Genomic DNA, 20507 nt, shown 5'->3' with positions numbered 1-20507 from the left:
TATTCTGCAATTCATCCCACTCCCAAAGATTCCCTTACTTCTTAGTGTTCTCTACATTTTTTCCCATAGTACTTATCTTCTAACATTTTATCTATCACACTGATTGTTTTATTGTCTGTCTCCATCTAAAATGTAAGCTGAATAAGGGCAGGGATCCTAGTATATTTGGTTCACTGACATATTCCAATTACCTAGGACAACATCTGGCACATGATGGGCACTCTGACAAAATATCTGTATGAGTGAATGAATATATGAAAGTGCAAATGATTCAAATAAATAAGAAGATATTATTTTCATCTATCTAGTTGGCAAAGATTTTAAAAGACGAACAGTGCTCAGAAATGACAAGGGAATAGAAAAAATAACCCTCTCATATATTAGTGATGAAATGTAAATTGGTACAACATTTCTGGAAGGTAATTTAACAATCTCTATCAGGTTTTGAAATGTATATACACTTTGACACAGCAATCAGTTTTTTAAATCTACCTTAAGGTCTGAATCAGAAAATGTTATAAAGATGTATACTTAGAAAGATGTCTATCACAGCACTGTTTATAAAAGAGGAAAACTGGAAATTTCAATTTTTATCAATAAGGTTATATAAATTATGAAACACCCAAAAAATATACTATGCAGCTATTTTAAAAGAATGACATTAAACATATACTGACATGAAATAACATTCCCAACATAGTGGGGGGAAAAGCAAGTTACATTAACAACCTTACAGGAGAATATAATTTATATAAGATCATATATGGGTCTGTCTATATGGATACAGAGAATATGGAAGTGTGGTCACCAAAATGTTAACACATATTGCCTTCAGGTGCTTGGGCTTTAATTTTTACTTTCTTCTTTATGCTCTTCTTTTTTATTTGAATTTTCTACAGAGTATATCATCTTTCTAATCAGAAAAAACAAAGCTACTTTCATTTGGAAAACCTTAAAAAGTTCTGTTTCTAATCCCCTTATGGTAATATACAATAAGAAAGAAAACTTATCTTCCATCATAAGGGTTCTCTACCAGATTGATAGGCCTTAAATAGCTTGACTTCTATTTCATCTTAAATCTAAAGAAAAGGTTGCAACACTGTTTTAGGAAACTATTCCCAGAAAAAGAAACCCACCATCAATGCCCAAGCTAGTGTTACTGACCCCAGCATTAAAGTCATGCTTTCTACTTGTCTAGAATCTTTTATGTATTAATCTGGCATGCTAACACATGTTGCTCGAACAAAAAAGCCAAACCAAACCAAATCAACAAAACAAAACAACAAAATACATGTGTAGTCCTCATTAAAGGCTTATGTTCTAAAGTAAATGCTTCTTGGAAAGTGTGAAAAATCATATCATCCAACCTACCCTAAAAAACCCTATCTACCTATTAAGCTCAGAAATCAATTTGGGAACCACATAGTACAAGAGAAAGAATATGATCCCAGGAAACAAACAGTACCAAGTCTGCCCCCTACTAGCAGCATGATCATGGGCAATTTACTTAACTTCTTTGTATCTCAGTTTCCTCATCTATAAAATGATGATACCACAAATGCTAATAACTGTTGAGAGGCCTATATGTATTACTATATACGAAGCCCCAGCTTTATATACCTACCACGTCTAGTTTGTAAAGAGCAACAAATGCTAACTCCTATACCTTCATACTCAAAAGGACAGCAAATGTCACCATTTTTTCTGTGAAGCATTCCCGGACTTCCCTGTGGAAGCTTCTTAGTTCTGCTTTCATAACACTTTAGCCATATCACAATGTTTGTCACCCCCAAGAACAAGAACTCTTCCAGAGTAAGAACTATGTTATATCTTATTCATGCTTCGAGCACCTAGTACAATGCCTGGCACAGGGTAAAAAAAAAAAAAAAATGGCAGAATGAGTGAATAAATAAATAATTTATCAAAATATCTTTAAAAAACAGCTCATTCTAGGATATAGCTGTCTCACTATTAAATTAAAGTCAAAGCAATGAACTAGAAAAGCGTATGTAAAAGAGGTTAAAATTAAACCAATTCCTTGAAAAAGGCTAAGCCAACCAAAATAAGCCATACCACTGATATACATTCAATCAGTAACAGAATGTTCTTATTGAAAAATTGATAGTTTCTTAGCTCCTACTATGTATTTCAATTCAAATAACTAAAATTGTCAAAACAAACAGCACACACATGGCACACAGGCTAGCCAGGTGAAAGTCAAAAAAAAATGATTATTTGGTTTTCTCTTAGCCATTAATAAACAGATCTGTAAAATCACTGAAACAGTTTAAGAAAACTTCCCAGAGGGCATAAAAGAAAGGCTCTGGAGTGAAGAAAAAAGTTTCTAATAGAAGAGCTTGCTGTTAAAGAGTAAATTAAAGTAATTTAGTCTCATTTTAAAAACCAAAAAACAAGGAAGGGTTATCAATGCAAATAATCAAATTAACATTTCACCAAAATCTACATGGGAAAAATTTCGATTAAAGACTTAAATGTGTTCAAAATATCTCTAAAGAAAAATTACTTAAAAGTATACACAATCCAGTGTCTTCTAATAAAAGTCCTATTAGACCTACTTGACTGGAGCATTATGGTTCTTTAACTATCATGATAATTATGTAAATGCAAGTGATGATGCTGTTAGTATTTGAAAACTATTTAGTCTCTTAATTTAAAATGACATTAGCACTAAAATTGTTTACCCATTGAAGTGCACAGCAAAAGCTGCTTTAATATAGACAAAGGTAAATGTAAATAGAAAAAACATAAAATCTAAATTAGTAAAGTGTAAACTAATGAGGTTTTGGAGAATCAGAAAGTTATTTGTTTAGTTACTGAGCAATTTCTAATTCAAAACCTCTTTAGTACCCTTAGAATCCTAAATTATCATATGAAACTTATTATCATCAAAATATTCTAGATCATGGTAAATATTTCATTTCTGTCCACTTTAGTTCAAATAAAAAGCAATAAAATTGGGGACATGGGTTTACTTTCTGAAGGCAACCCTTCCTTCTACCCTACTTAAAAAAAAAAAAAAAATCCCACAATCATTTTAGGAAAAAATATCTTGAGTTGACCAATAAACCAATTTATTACCACACAAAAACATAGACACAGTAAAGTTTTCCAGAATTGTGTCCAAACAACAGAAAAACAAAGTCCTCCAGGTTACAACCATAAGTAAAAATATACTGTAATTCTAACTATAAAGTAGTAAAAATCACTCTAAATTGAAAGAAATTTCAATATAAATTGAAATCAATGATATAAATTGCTTACATTGTAAAATGAAGGTAAGGTTTATGTACAGCAGCAGCTGATGACTGTTTCTTTGGTGATCCTGAGTGACAACTGGTCTCGAAAATTGATAAAGCATTCTCATCTTCACTATCATCTAAAATCAGAGTTTCTATATCTGTTTAAAAAAAAAAATCACAAAGATTATGAGGCTTAAAAAGTCCTTTAATATTAGTGCCCTACCAAAGCTAAGAAAAACTGGTTTACAAATCAAGTGGCAAAAACTAATAAGTTATCCATCAAATAACACAGATTGTCCAAGGAAATTGACAAACTACAGTATTCTGAATAATTTATAAATGGAACCAATGTAATTCTTTCACCTTTACAGACTAGTTAAGTGTTATGAGATGCATTTTGGGAGACTACAAGAACTCTGGAAAAGAAATGGCACTCTCATAAAATACTCACCTACTTACTAAAATTTTCTAAGTTAATTTTGACCAAAACCAGTACATTTAATATAAATAAGATGGTTTAATTAATAGAGTAATTGAAGTATGGCCCAGTTCTTACAAAAGCAACAAGGAACAAATTGACCTTTATTTTTTCACATGGCACACACACACATATTTCAAGGAAAATCTAGTCTTAGTTAAGAAGGGACTCAGGTTTTCAGTGGGAAAAAAACCAATCTTAAAAAATGTACTCATTCAAGTAACACTGGGTCTTAAGTTATTGTTCGATGGACTAACGGGAACTAAAATTCCTATTGAAAGTGCCATACTTAAAAATTTATCTGGACTACAACCTAAAGTATTAATAGCCGTAATTCATACATACCTAACAAAAGCGTCAATTCATTCAATAAAAAGCAATGCTACATGTGTAGGAGAAATGGGAGGAAATTAAGATTGACAAAAATCATACCCTTCCCCCCAAAAAACAAAGAAAAAAAATAGGCATGCTTTCTAAAATGAGATACTGAATTGTTCTGGCAGACACAGATTTCAATGGCTTTTAAAAGCCAAGTATTTAATACAACTAATATTGTAAAGGTTAATCAGAAAATAATTGAGTACCATGTGATTGATAATTTCATATATAAGGAAAGGATACTTGTCTAAGAAAAATATTAAAGACCAAAATAATCCAGAATAATATATCTAAATAACTAAAAAACAATGATTAATAATCAAAGAAAATTTGGTTTCTTTCCTCCACTGGTATGTGACCCAAAAAAATGAAACTAAAGCATACTTTATACTTATGGGGATAAAATGGTAAGAAAACAGATAATAATGCCATAAGAAAATTCTCAAATGCAAGTAAAGAAGTTACAATCTCTCAGAAGAGAAGGTAAGATTTTTATGACCTTCTAAAGGTGACATAGTCTTTTAAAAATTTTAAAAAATTGGGAAAAGATACATATCCTCAGTTTTGAAAATCAGAGATAAGAAATGTACAATTCATGGCAGAGTAGCTGGCTCATACATAATATTTGTTCTCCTCCTCATTTGACAAATTTAAGAAATCAAGTAATCGATGTGATATTTCATGAGAATCTACCCTAAAAAAAGTTTCTGAAAAATACATATATGACAAGCAAAATTCATTGAATATCGATGATTTTTACTATATATAACAGTTTTACCATTAACATAATTCATTGGACAATTTTTTATACAGTGCAGACTACACGTTAAACAAAGAAAATGAGGATAATTTTTTTTAATTACTGTCTCTTCTAAGTTCATGGGCTTTTACTTTGATTAGCACAGGAACCTAGAGCTTTCCTGTATATGAGTAACATTTTTAAAAGTAGCTTTCTGTTTTTATCTCAAATCCAAACTACAATCTTGAGGCCAGAAGTCAAGACCTTCTATCATCAGGTTCTAATTTACTGCCCTACTAGTAATTTACACTGCATTAGCGCAGCACACTGCAGAGTGCTGTGCCAATAAAACAGTATGATGAGTTGAATCCAGAGGGACATTATAGCAACATGGTTAAGTGCATGGGCTCTGGAGTCAGGCTCCCTGAGTTTGAGCAAGACCTAGAACTTACTGAGTGACCCTATATAAGTGAACATCTTCATTTTTGATAGAGTAAGAGTACCTACCCCCAGGATTGTTATGAGGGTTAATTAACAAATGACAATTTATGTAAGGGCTTTATAATAATAAAAGAAATGTAAGCCAATACTATCATAGCCAACTTTTCTAAAGATGGTAACACTCTTACATTAAGATAGTCAGAATGTCCCAAGAGTGAACAAACAGAACAAACATCCATTCATTCTTTTTATGGACACTGACTAGGCAACTACTGTCTGCCAGACAATATGCTAGGCCTAGAATAAACAGTGGCCAGTGAAATGGATACATTTCCTATATTCATGGCAAATACAAAAGAGTAACACATAAATAACCTTATAAGAAAACTCAGAATTTATTTACTTATGTCTGTACTTGTTTCATTTTAACAATATGAAAAGGTAATTTATACTACCTTCTTTCTTGTCACTCTGGCTAATTTCAGCATGAGGAAACACTTTTTGCAAGACTGCTAGGATGTTGTTGAAGCTTCTTTCCAGCAGTGGTCTTATGATGGGGGATAGTGCATGTCCCGAAGACATGACAGCACGCTGGGAAGCAGGCACGATATTCTGCATTGCGTGGTAAAAATCTTGGGCGTTGAGCACTATTGAGGAAACATCTAGCTGCAGTTTATGACTGCTAGCATAGATCTGGGGGTAACGCCTCCGCAGGGCAATCAGGGCAGCTTCAGTGCACAGGGCCTTGATATCAGCTCCGCAATAGCCTAATGCACAAAAGGAAAAGGATAACAAAGGTAAGTCCATTTTTCCAAGTATCAACTCTATTTTGCAAATATGCACATCTTTATCTAAAATAAAATACTAAATCAATCATGTGCAATTTCACTAGCAAAATGAAAAATGACCATTTAAAGTCACCTAATAAAACTGTTTACTCATTAAGACTAAAAATTTTCGAATATTTTAATTAACAAACACATGAACTAATGATATTAAAAGAAAACAAGTCATATATTTTGTGCCAAAACCAATTATAATGTACATCTTTCTTCAGGAAAGGTTTAAAAAAATAGTTTTATATCAATCTTTCATCAATATTTCCAATTATTAGTTTAGTCCTCATGACATTACAGTTTTCTATAAATTTTTCTAATATTACTAATTTCCAAACACATATAATGGAGCAGTACAAAGTAGTATACATAAGCGGAAACTTCAAAATCAGAGCTATTCTACTACTAACTCTGAGTGCAACCCACAAGCAGGTTAATATCTTATTACCCCCAAAACTATACTTTAAAGTTATGATCATCTCTGATAGTTCCAAAGGTATTACAGGGAATGAGAATCCATTAAATTTCTGCATTATCTTCCTTTATATATATATATTTAGTTTAAAATGATTGATAATCTAGTTCAAAGGGCTACAAAGATATGAGGTATCATCCATTACCCATATTTAACTGATCATGTAGTTAAACATCAGATCAAGCCACCAGTGCTCTGAAATCATTTCATTCATTTGAGCGACAAATACATAGAAAAACATATGAACTCTTACGTTTTTACCACAAATGGGAAGAAAACCTCAAACTAGTCATGGTGTTTTTTTATATCGACAATTAAACCTGCATTTGGCCACCTTTATCAGTTACGCCCGCAGCGGGAACCACCCGAACTAATTACAGAACATTAGTCCCTAAGCTCTTCAAAGAGTGGTATCAGGTTTATTTATCTTTTTATATCTCACAATGACCTTGTAGAACACTTAAATACTGAAATTAAAATGGTGATTAGATAGGAAAACTACGAGCAGAGAAGAAATAGTACCAGAATAACTGGCAGAAAAAGAACATTAAGGAACAAAACCATATAAATCAAACTGACTCACACATCTATAATAAATTCTATCCCTATATCCCTCAGTAGGGCAAATGATCACGTTAAACAAGTCCTACACATAACAGAAAACTCCTCACCCTGCTCTCCTTTTTCCATAGCACTTACAGCCTTATCATTTACCTATTATGTTTACTGTCTGCCTTCCCCAACTAGAATGTGACCTCTGTAAGAATAGGGGTATTTGTTTGTTTTGTTCGCTAAATGTATCTCAACTACCAAAAACGATGCCTGGCCTGGCATTCAGTAGATATCCAAAAAATATTTCTTGAGTGAAAGAATGAATGAAAAAAGAAAAGAGTAACTCCAAGGTTATAGTTTGGAAACGTAAAACTATTAGGTTACCATGTATTACAAAAAAGAGGGGGATGAACCATATCTATTAGGCTTTTCTTTTTCTAAGAAATCTAAATTCTTTTACTATTAAACCAACTTACTCACTGTAACTAAAAATTTCAATGAAAACTATCAAGTACTATATTCATAAACATTTATTCAGAGGTAGGGGAAAACTTAATATGACCTATGAGAATTTAATTCAGAAAACTATAAGCAGATTAAGCATTAACACTGCCCCATGACAGCAATCAATCTCCCAAATAATTCTTCAGAATAACCAAGTTTACCACGTCTCTCATTTTATTTTCTATTTCTCAGTGAATGAACCTGACAAAAAGTATCTTTTCCTGTTCCATACACATCTGTTACACTAGTTCAACAAAATAACTGTAGAATACCAGCTCAGTTATAAACAGTTAACTAAATAATCCATTTCAGAGGAAGTAAAGAATAAACTACTGTCTTCAAAAAAATATAAACCACATTTCTTTTTCTTCTTTAAAAGTATATATACTTAGTGAACATACTATATGACCCTATTTTTAAGTGCAAAAACCTAATTAAAAAAGAGCAAACGTTCAAAAACAATGCAGAACAGAAAAAAGCCACTAAAAGGTATTTTATGTAGTAAATGTTGCCCATAACATTTATGTTTGACATAATATAAATAGCAATGTTTGTTCATTTTTCTTAATTTATTAAAGATAATTTTAAAGCTTATCAACAATAAGATTCCACTTGAAGAAGTAAATTTTCTTCACTGAATTAAATAGATGTTTTGTATATTGACACATTTTATTAACAATATCAAAAAATCACATTTGTTAATATCATCACCAATCGCATCGCTAAAGTCTTTTAAGTGCTGGCAAGCTGTCAGCTCACAATGACAAATATAAGTCATAGAATGCCCTTTGAGAACTGCTGTGTAGCTTATAATCCCTTTTCTGTTTTTAAAAAAATCCTAATTTTTGCTTGAAAGTTTGAATTTCATCATTAGTTATAAACTAATCCTTGAAAAAAAATAAAGAAGTAAATTTTCTCATGGATTATCATAACCAACAGACTATAAATGATAGGATTTATCTTCTTTACATTTGTTTGTGAATGAGAATTACTAGTTTATATCTGTGGTTGTCAACCTTGACTAGTCATCTGAATAAACAATGAAAATGAGTCAAAAATAGATTCCCAACAAACTTAGTGAATCAGAATCACTAAGTGGTGGTTTAATATCATAAATGTGTATTTTGCGAAAACTTTACAAGTGATACTGATATACTAGAAAATTCAGAACTACTGAATTAATAATACACTTTCCTTACTAGACTCTAAAACAGAATTAAAGGTACATCATAACCATGGCTAAATAGGATATATTAAGGGTGACCACATGTCCTGGTTTTGGCCATTTGCCTTGTCATAATTAACAGCGTATTTTTTCACTCTCAAAAGGGTTTAGAAAAATAGACGATATGACTATTCTAGAAATACTGAAATACAGCCTTTTGAGAGTTAAAAGTTGATGTTAAATATCAATATCCCTTCCATAAGAATTCCATAACTATACTAGTTCTACCATTACAACTCTAATAGTCTGATGAACATACATAGCTAGATACCAAAGAAAACGCATTCCTGAATACTACTATTAAGATGGAAATTTGTCTGAAAGAATGAAAATACAAGCTATTCAAAGAGGTTATAAATTAGAGAAAGGTAATAAAATTTTATGAAGTTACTTTTTAAGTAAAATACCAAACAATGAAGGTCCACAAGCTAAGATGCCACATTGACAGATACCCTTTCATTGTTTTGGCCCTCTTAGTGAAAATGAATAGAGAAATATGATTAGATTAAAGTTCTTCATTAACCTTAAGCTCCTACTATTTGTGTACATGTTCTGGATACCAAATTATTTGAAGACTACTAAAAATCACACCTATTATGCATGCAAACCTCCAAGTACTTGGGAATTCATTTCAAGGTAAAAGTTACCAAATCCATAACCTCTAACAAGAAGTCAACTATCTTTGCAGTCGTTCATTAAGACTGCATACTCTTTTGTTAGGCATAAATTTCATTCAGCTGAACCCATACATGTTAAAACATCTTTGGGATACCTAAGTGCTAAGCTCATAATGAATTAAAAATTTATTGCTATTCCGTTCCAGTTTAAAGACCTGTATTTGCTTTTTTCTTTTTTTTTTTTAAAGTGAACTTAAATGAAATAAATGTCATAATCAAAATCAGAAGTCAGTTAATTATAATGGATTTTTATGTCACTCTCCAGGAAGAAAATAGAGTATATATAAGCAGATTCTAAACCAGCAACGCCACCCCCAAAAAAGGCAAGAGAATTTTTTCAGTCCTATAAAAAAGTATGTCTTAAAATTTTTTTAACTTAAGAAACTGACTAAAAGCTAAAATAAATAACTTGGTAAAATGAGAAGGAGTAGCCTTTCGAAATGAAAAAGGAAACTGAGAGTCTAATATTTAAGATGAAGAATTAGAGTATATAACATTTCAGATGGTAGACAGGATTAAAAAAGTAATTTTAAAATTACTCTTAGGGAATTTCCAAAATTATTTGAAGACTTCTGCTTATTTCAATTAAGGATCATTCTGTGACAAATTCACAGATGAATCTACAAATATTTCCCATTCTGATCTATACTGTAACACAATAATATCATAAAAGTAACAGGAAATAAAAGGGGTCAAATTTCAAAAAGGGCAAAGACTGGATTTTGTACCAAATACCACCCTCTCCCATAAAGCAGCACAAGGCTTTGCAAAGGTCAAGCCAAATTTACACGAAATGGGTTTGGCGCATGCTCTCTTATACCAGGCAAAGCTTAAACTGGAGTAGTGCTGGAGAGATTTACGTTTTCTCCTCACCAGAAGATGTCGAGGTCTTTGTGGTTCAAAAGCTGAGGTATGCTGCTTCGGAGATGGAGGTCCCTGTGGATGAAGAGGATAATTCGGATGTAGCTAACTGAATGGACTAATGTTCTATTTAAGTTTTAATTATTTGATGGTGGACCACAATGATTTTTTAACTAAGTTGTTCTTTTTGGTTTTGGTAACTTTAAAGTTTTCCCAAGTAGACTGCTGACTGTTAGTGGACTTATTAGGAGGACTTCTTCATAATGCTTAAAAAAAATTCATGGAGAGATTTTTTAATTTATATTTTTGAGAGAATGAGAGGAAAACAGACAAAAGACAGGAAAAGAATGAAGGAAAAATACCTGTGTGTATATTCAGTTGCTTAATACCACATTCATTTTTATTTCAGACCTAATTAGAGCCAAAACCCTGAATTCTAAAACCTCTGAATTCCGTCTCCTATGTATGATCATGTATGTACATAAAACACTCTCACCATATCCTTTTAGGACAGTAGTGTTCGTTCACTCTGTAGATCTTCTACTTTGTGAATAACTTATTAACTTGAAGAGTTTTACATTTGGGGAAATACTAGCAGATGTCATTAAGTATTTTCTTTGAAGACTCCTCTCACTCAACTTCTTTCTAAACCACCAGCATGAGGATGAGTCCATCATGTAATCTGTGAAGTAAAAGACTACAGTCCTGCCCTATCCCTGGACCTTCACCTCTCGTTTAAGCTTATTTTTCTTAGTAAAACTTCTGAAAGGGAACAATTCCTAAAAGGAGACACTGTAGTAATACTGGAAATCCAGCACTCAATGAAAGGCATATGACCACTGAGCTCTGATAATCAAAACACCTAATGGCAGCTAAAATTCTAATTTAGAAGTGTTCAAACTTCAAGTGAAATGTTTACATTTAAAGGCAAAGCCATCTATTGCACAAAAACACAACTATACTCATTCACATTCCAAACATAAGGGGAAAGGGAGGCTGATCAGAACAAACAATGACAATCAAAAAATTCAAACAGTAGCACTTACCAACACATGTTTCAGCCAATTCACCTAAAAAAGCATCTGACAATTTTGGATTCCAGTCCCTGGTATGGATCTGTAAAATGTGTTTTCTCGCCTAAGAAGAAAAGCACAGATAAATAAAATCTTGCCTAAGGAAAAAAGTACAAATAAATAAAATATCTTCAACCCCAAAATGTATTAGATGGAACAAATTTATCAACTAACCATATCCCAGAAAAGCAACTGTTTATTTTAAAAGAAACATAAACAGCTTGGCATCTGCATCAACTCTGATTCCCATAATAACCCTGTGAGCTATGTAGCAGAGATCTTTGTTTCACAAACTAAGATACTTAACATCCTGAGAGGTAAAGGAACTTGACTAGCGGCACATATGACTACGTGACTGATATAGGACTAGAACTCAAAACTAAATTTCACTTTCCTCCAAGTCATCTTAACCATCTGAAAACATGTAAACAAAAAAACTTTAATGTGTTATAATAATCATCTTTTAAGCAAACCTTACATTTAGATTTCACAGGCCTTTTGGTTCTAATATGCATAAAGTATCATTAAAGTTTTAAGTTGAAGAAGTTTTCAATTAAGTAAATAAATATAATAAACATCATCTTGTAGGTTAGTTAATGCTTTCACAGTTAATATGTAACAAGGTAATCTCCATAAATATTAATTGAATTCACTGTAAAACAAAGGTTTAAACAATTTTACCTTGATTTTTTTCTTTCAAAAGAGCATTCTTTACCTTAAATCTAACTGTATATGTGTAGCACAATCAAAATTTTAACATTTTGGTTCCAAATTAAATGAAATTTCTTTTTCTCCCACAGTAAAAAATAAACACTGAAGTATGAGTCCATAATCACCTGAAAAGTTACATCAGAATTTTTTTTTCACATCTGCCTTCTTTCAGGGGAAAGACAATGCTTTCTAAAATTGAGTATACTTGGGCTTCCCTGGTGGCACAGTGGTTGAGAGTCCACCTGCCGATACAGGGGACACGGGTTCGTGCCCCGGTCCGGGAGAATCCCACATGCCGCGGAGTGGCTGGGCCCGTGAGCCATGGCCGCTGAGCCTGCGTGTCCGGAGCCTCTGCTCCGCAACAGGAGAGGCCACAGCAGTGAGAGGCCCGCGTACCGCAAAAAAAAAAAAAAAAAAAAAAAAATTGAGTATACTTGTTTCCTCAACACTGCTACTTGAGTTTCTTGAGACTATGAAAAAGCAAATTATAACCAAGATGATAATATTATTGCCTTGGTGAGGAATCTGGGGTCTAGCACAAAAACAAAAAGAACTTTAAAGTTTTTAAGATAAACTTTGCTCAAAAAGTTGACAAAATCTGGAATCAACAGCTATTGCTTCAATTCCAAGTTCTAAGTTAGGTGTTCAGCTACCAAAAATAAATCAATGATGTAAGAAATATTTTCTTTCAACTTGAAATATCTGCCTGAACAGATACTAAAAGAATATAAAATCAAGGCCCCCCAAAAATATAATTCTGAGAGCTTATATAGTCTAGAAGATGACATTAAGAATCTATATAGACTTCAGCAGCAGAAGGGGCGCCACTCATTCAAGACTCTCAGAGAATCAGAAACACGTCAAAAAAAAAAAATCTAAGCTGGAAGATATCTCAAAAAAGATCTATCGGGGCTTCCCTGGTGGCGCAGTGGTTGGGAGTCCGCCTGCCAATGCAGGGGACGCAGGTTCATGCCCTGGTCCGGGAAGATCCCACATGCCGCAAAAAAAAAAAAAAAAAAAAAATCTATCTGTATCCCTTCATTTTACAAAATAAGTAAAGATTTAGAGGAAATGAAATTAATTACCTAAAGTCAAAAGTTATTGTCAGGTCTCTGAGACATTTAAGTGCCTTTCTCTTTTTCTATATAGAGTCTCCTTTCTTTATCATAAAAACAAGAAATAGAAGAAATTATTTAAATCAAGAAATGTTTCATTACAATTTACTCTACTGGCATACAGAATAGTAAATCATATGGTTTCTCCTAATAGAAAGTAGCTTCCTCTATTATTAAGAGTGAAAGGCAAACTGAGGTCACTCATTCTTTAGGATTCATGAATATGCACATAACATTTATAACAATAATCATACTGCTGATGATGATAAACAAAAGAAATTAAGCATTACTGCATAAAGAAGGTACATGCTATTCTATGGTAATAAAGAGTTAACAAAATTATTAAAATTTGGCACCAAGACTTACTTTTTTTGTTGTTTGTTTTTTACTTTCACTTGCTCAAATAGCAAGAGTCATGATATTCCACTTCCCAAACTGCATGCTAATATTAGACACTGACTGGTATCAATTTAAATTAACGACCAAATGGAGCCTTATGACTGCCCTTAACCCTTCTCTATTCTATTCATGAGGATGAGGCTATCTTCCAGCAGACTAGTTCATAGCTTCTCTGCCTTCATGCTCAGCCTCTCGTTCAGAACTTGCTTCCTAATCCACTGAGAAAACTGAAGCAATCAGAAGAAAACTTCCAAAGGTACCCCATACCAACTCTGTCCACCTGTTAGCATGTGTACCCACAATATTCTGTTTTCTCCCTATTATAACAGATGAACTATCAAATTCCTAGCTATAGTCATTCTCGGGACTTCCCTGGTGGTCCAGTGTCTAAGACTCCACGCTCCCAGGGCAGGGAGCCCAGGTGTGATCCCTGGTCAGGGAACTAGGTCCCACATGCTGCAACTAAGACCCAGCACAGACAAATAAATAAATAAAAATTTTTTAAATTAAAAATAAAGTCATTCTCATCACTCATATATTAAATCCAATCCCCCTTCTCGCCTATCAAGGCAAGAAGATAATTCTCCTTTCTCAATTTCATCACCAAAACTTCCTTCCCTAAGGGATATTTCTCCCATCTTAAAAATAACAAAACACCTTCTCTTGTCCCCAATTTGCTCAACATCTCACCTCAATCCTTTGCTTCTTATTACAGCAAAACACTTTGAAAAATTTATCTCCATTCACTGTCTCCAATTCCTCCCCTCCCACTCTCTTAAACTAACCATATTCAAGTCAAGTTTTTTGCACCCACCACTAATTGAAATTGTTCCCATCAGGTTTCACCAATGACCTACATAATGCTAAATACAATCGCCAATCTTCTGTCATGTGATTTAATTTAGCAACATCCGACAGTTAATTATACCTTCCCCATTGATATAGTTTCTTCACTTGGCTTCCAGAATCCCACTCTCCTAGTTTTCCTCTTACCTTACTGACTGCTTCTTAAGACAGAGGAATTGTATCATCTAGTCTCATGACCTTAAATATTACCTAAGGAAAAAAAGGTGAACAGCCAGTCTAGGTTTTTTCCACAGACCCAGGCCAAGAAAAATGACCTTAGGTTTAGGTCTTAAGCACTGTTTTCTTGAAACTTCGAAAGTTAAAATTAACATGGAAAACTATGTTCAAGATCCATACTTATACAATATAGTAAGCCACAGAACATTTCCATCATCACAGAAAATTCAACTGGATAGTACTGTTCTAGACCTCGTTTACTGTTAAATCTCTGATTTGTGTGGACTATACATGAGTTGTGAGGACTATGGTTGGCATATGGACTTTGAGGCCTACATGACTAGGACACTAGAGAAGATAATTGGAAAATCAAGGTAATGGCTTTCCTGTGCCGAAATGAACACTGGCTGTGTCTCTTAGAGCTGATAAGCACATTCCCCATCAACTGGTAGAGCCTAAAAGATGTGCTTGAACTGTTGTAAGATGTTCCAAATGAGATAGCTGATGCTTCCCCATGCTGAAGTAGACTACTTCAGTCTTGTCTCCTATAACTAAGCGTACCTCTATGTACTGGTACAGCCCTAGAAGCTCACTCGGGTTACAAAAATGATGCTGTATACACTATGTTTCCCATCCTGACAAAGCTAAATAAACTTGGTGCCAAAAAAAAGCCTATAAGTTGGATCGTCAATCCAAAACTGAGACAGATATAGTGGCTGTTAAGACTGTCGAACTGAGGTAGAGACTGCTCTACACAGACTGCTCTATACAGCAGAGCCATTGCCTTCATTTCCCTAGAGTCTACCTTACTGTACTAATCACTAAGCTTCTCACATCTATGTACATAAACAAGGCATTTTACAGAGATCCAAAATCAAAGCCATATAACAGCAAGTGCTCGTGTGTGCGTGTGTGTGTGTGTATAAATATATATATTCATATGTAGTAGCTTCTCTGCTCTCTTTTGGTTATATTTATATAGGTATGTGTTATAAAGGTTCTAATTAGGCTTGATATATTTAATACATGCAAAGCATTGTCAAATACAGAATCTTCTCTGAATATGTCCCTCCCTCTCAAATATAAATGTGCAGTGAAGATGACAGTCAATGATTAAACTGGTCAAAGACTAACCAAAATATTGCCAAGTAAAAACAGGAAAAGAGAACTCTGTATAACATATTAAATAACATTTTACATAGTCAATGACTACACATTGCCCTGTTTTAATTATGTTCTTATTTTTTTTTATTATGTTCTTTTTAAAACTACACTATAATGAATGGCATTTGCTGCTTTTAATTAAGATGTTACAGCCATTTCTATGAGAATTTGCATATTGGGCTCTTATTCATAAAGCCACCATTACTCTAAAAACGTTATTTTTACGGGAACAAAGCTACTTTGGTGAACAAGAGACATGTAACCTGTCGTACAAGATAATTAATACAATGTGGAGAACTAAAGAAAAGAGTAAGTAAGCATCTATAGTAACCTAAAAATCATACCCTTACTTCCTAAAAATCATAAACTTTCTGATAATTGTTAACAAAAAAGATTAAATTATTCAATAATGACAAGAATTTTTTAAGGAGTAACTAAGATATCCAACAAGCACAAAATTTTGAAAATGACAACTCATAAAATACCGCTTTCAAAGTATATGTATACATATATATATATTTCATAATTGAGTCACAAATAAATCTTAATATATCAAAAACTCTTACCTTTTGATCAGGAAGGTTGAAAAGAAATTCTCTGTCAAAACGACCAGGTCTCCTGAGAGCAGGATCTATAGAATCAAGTCTATTTGTAGCACCAATAACAACAATTTCGCCCCTATTGTCTAATCCATCCATAAGAGCAAGGAGGGTTGATACTATAGAGCTGTAACAAAATTTTCAGACAAAATTTTAAAAAGGGAAGAAAGAAAAAGCTGCAAAAATTACTGCTTACACTAACTTTTATCAGTCTTAAAGACTAAAAAAATGGATTTTTATATCCATGTTCACAAGTAAAACTAAGTTCCATTTAACTTTCTCATATCACTCTAAACAGGTTTAAGTCTTCTGCAGATAACTGACATACAATACACTGAAAATTTTAAAGTATACAAATTGCTAAGTTTTGAAGTATGTGAAACTATCACCATAATGAAAAAAAGTAATATCCATCATGCTCTTCTTCATGCCCTTCAAAATCCATTCCCCACTGCTCTTCTTTGACCCAATCCCCTGGCAACCACTGATCTGAGTTCTGTCACTATAGATTAGCTTGCATTACCTAAAATTTTATATACATGGGATCACACGGTAAATACTTTTTTTTTCTGGATTCCTTCCCTCAGCACGATTATTTTGAAATTCACATTGTTGGTTTAACAATAGTTTATTCCTTTTCATTGCTAAGCAATATTCCATTTTATGAATGGATCCCAATTTGTTGATTCACATGTTGATGGACATTTAGACTGTTTCCAGTTTTTGGCTATTACCAAAAAAGCTGTGAACATTCATACAGGTCATGAAGATGTTTCCACAGGTTTTTTCCTAAAAGTTTTATACTTTTACCTCTTAAGCTTAGGCCTTCATCCTCTTAACCTTTAATGTTTACAGAATCTAAAATAACATCATATTTTGTATTCCTAAATATTGCTTTATCACTGTCTTTTTTTATCATGGCCAATTGTGCAACAAGTTGGTCAATTTTATTTTTTTCAAAGAAGTGACTTTCTGCTTTCCTGATTTCTGCATATCTCTGTTTGCAGTTCATATATAGTTAGCTATAATTTATTTTACTAATACCATAGATTACTTAGAGTTAGGACAATAGTTCTTAATAAAAAACATAAAATTCTCTGCTTATCTTTTTGTCATTTGTTTCTTATATTTTGTATATTACTAAACTTTGGAAATTAGTTGTGATTTAAGGCACAATACATGGTCAATTTTTATAAATGCTGTGTTTGTTTGAAAACAGTGTTCATTCTATAATTGCCTTAGATAAGTATGCCCACAAGATCAGATTAATATAATATAGTTGTTCAAATAATCTGTAGAGAATTTATTTTATGCTCATTTGGTCTATTAATTACTGAGAGGTACATGATATCTCTCACAATGATTATCAATTTGACTCTTTGCAGTTCTGTCAATTTTTGTTTTATACAGTTTGAAATGTAGTAATTAGGGAATTATAAATTTTAAACTATTACATCTTTTAATAAATTGAAGATTTTATCATTGTAAATTGATCCTCTTTTTATGTATAATAATGCTTTCTGTCTTAGTCTCTTTTGTCTAATATAGCAATAGTAGCTTTCTGTTAGTATTTACTTGATACACTTTTATACCATTTTATGAATTTGACTGTTTTGGACATTCTACATAAATGAAACAGTACAATATGTGATCTTTTGTGTCTGGCTTTGTTTCAACTAGCGTAACGAATGTGAGGTTCACCAATGTTACATGTATAAGATAAACACATGTAGCATGTGTCAGAATCTCATTCCTTTTTGAGGCTGAATGATATTCTACCATGTGGATATACCACATTTTACTTAACCATTCATCAGCTAATGGACATTTGGGTTATTTCCATGTTACGACTATTATGAATAACACTGCTGTGAATATTTGTGACTAACCTTTTGCATCCCTTTTTCCCACCATTTGGAACCTCTCTCATATGTATCCTTATATGTATTGATAGTTACAGTTTCACAAGTAAATACATGTTAAAATTACCAAGTGTACTCTTTAAGTATATCAATGAGTATATATAGTATTCTGTATCAATTATACCTCAATAAATGAGCTTTAAAAAAATCAGTAGTAGGGGGCTTCCCTGGTGGCACAGTGGTTGAGAGTCCGCCTGCCGATGCAGGGGACACGGGTTTGTGCCCCGGTCTGGGAAGATCCCACATGCTGCGGAGCGGCTGGGCCTATGAGCCATGGCCGCTGAGCCTGCGTGTCCGGAGCCTGTGCTCCACAACGGGAGAGGCCACAACAGTGAGAGGCCCGCATACCACAAAAGAAAAAAAAAATCAGTAGTAGGGCTTCCCTGGTGGTGCAGTGGATATGAATCTGCCTGCCAATGCAGGGAACACAGGTTCGATCCCTGGTCTGGGAAGATCCCACATGCCATGGAGCAGCTAAGCCCATGCACCACAACTACTCAGCCTGCGCTCTAGAGCCCGCAAGCCACAACTACTGAAGACCGCACGCCTAGAGCCCGTCCTCCGCAACAGGAGAAGCCACCGCAACGAGAAGCCCGTGCACCGCAATGAAGAGTAGCCCCCCTCGCCCTAACTAGAGAAAGCCTGCGCGCAGCAACGAAGACCCAACGCAGCCAAAAATAAAAATAAATTAATTAAAAAAAAAAATCAGTAGTAAAATAAAAAGATTCTAAAATATCTCCAAATATTCTCTTTAGAAAAGCAAGAAATGAAAAACAAAAAGAAAACACACATAAATAGAAAACAAACATGAAATGGTATTCTCCAATTCATTTGTGTCAATGATTACATAAACATTAATGGATTAAACTTTCAAATTAAAATGAAGAGATTGTCCAGTTAGGAAAACAAGACCCAACTATGTACTATCCACAAAAGTAATACTCTAAATATTAAGACACTGAAAGGTAGGTAGTAAGTTAATGGAAAAAAAATTTACCAAGCAAAAAACATCAGAAGTCTAGATTAGCTTAATCATTATCTAATCATTAGATAATCATTTCATTAGATTCTAATGAAAATAGATTTCAAAACAAAAAGTATTAACAAAGATAAAGAGGGGCATTTCATAATAAGGCAACTTCAAAATAAAGACATCCAAAATAATAAATGTGTTTGCACCCAAAACAAAACTTCAAAATAAATGAAACAAAAACTGGCAGAATTAAAGAGACAATTCTACAATCATAGTTGGACATTTTACCACATCTCTCTAATGTTCATAAAATAACTAGACAAAAAAAATCAGTAAAAACACAAAACGTCCTGCATAACATTATTATAACCCTGTCTTACTTGATATATATAGAGAATATTACACCACAAACAGCAGAATACAAATTCACAACACAGACAATACCTGGGACATAAAGAAAACTGCAGTGAATTTAAAATGACTTTAAGAGTTATTGTTTCTGACCACAAAATTAAATTAGAGAAACTAATACAGTGTTTTATGTTAATTATACCTCAATTTAAAAATTAAATTAGAAACAATAAGATAAAAAACACAACTTGTAAACTAAACAACACACTTCTAAATATTCATTGTGTCAAAGGAGAAATAACAAGAGGAATTGGAAATTATTTTGAACTGTAGGACACTGATTATATAAGAGGTCAAAAACTGGGATACAGCTAAAGCAGTGCTTAAAAAGAAATTTATAGCTTTCAATGCCTATATTAGAAAAGAAAAAAAGTTTCAATCAAAGTCTAAAATTCCATCTGAATGATTTAGAAAAAGAGAAAACTAAACCTAAAGCAAACAGAAGAAACAAACAAACAAACAAAAAGCCAAGAAAAGTCACAATGCATATTGCTAAATGCATATTGCTAAATGAAAGAAGCTAACCTGAAAGATTACATGCTGGATGATTACAACTACATAGCATTACGGGAAAGGGCGAGGGTAGATAGTAAAAAATCATTAGTGCCAGGGACTGAGGGGGTGGGGTGGGGTGGGGTGGGGAGGGAAAGGAGGGATGAGTTGGTAGAGCACAGAGGATTTTTAGGACAAT

The 20507-nt window shown here is 33.2% G+C and overlaps 1 protein-coding gene across 1 annotated transcript in view; it reads right to left on the bottom strand.

Annotated features, from left to right (window-relative positions):
* Positions 1 to 20507, bottom strand: part of ATAD2B (ATPase family AAA domain containing 2B) — a 153328-nt gene that overhangs the window by 72652 nt on the left and 60169 nt on the right. Inside the window, exons 14-17 of the mRNA XM_029231486.1 lie at positions 16478 to 16637; positions 11473 to 11563; positions 5752 to 6063; positions 3283 to 3418 (exon numbers count right to left, since the gene is read on the bottom strand). Coding sequence (XP_029087319.1) covers positions 3283 to 3418; positions 5752 to 6063; positions 11473 to 11563; positions 16478 to 16637 — 699 coding nt within the window. The remainder of the gene's footprint in view (positions 1 to 3282; positions 3419 to 5751; positions 6064 to 11472; positions 11564 to 16477; positions 16638 to 20507) is intronic.

The sequence above is a fragment of the Monodon monoceros genome, unplaced genomic scaffold (genome assembly GCF_005190385.1).
Source record: "Monodon monoceros isolate NGI ecotype Baffin Bay Population unplaced genomic scaffold, NGI_Narwhal_1 Super_Scaffold_19, whole genome shotgun sequence".
Taxonomy (NCBI): domain Eukaryota; kingdom Metazoa; phylum Chordata; class Mammalia; order Artiodactyla; family Monodontidae; genus Monodon; species Monodon monoceros.
This window is presented reverse-complemented; position numbering and strand designations above follow the sequence as displayed.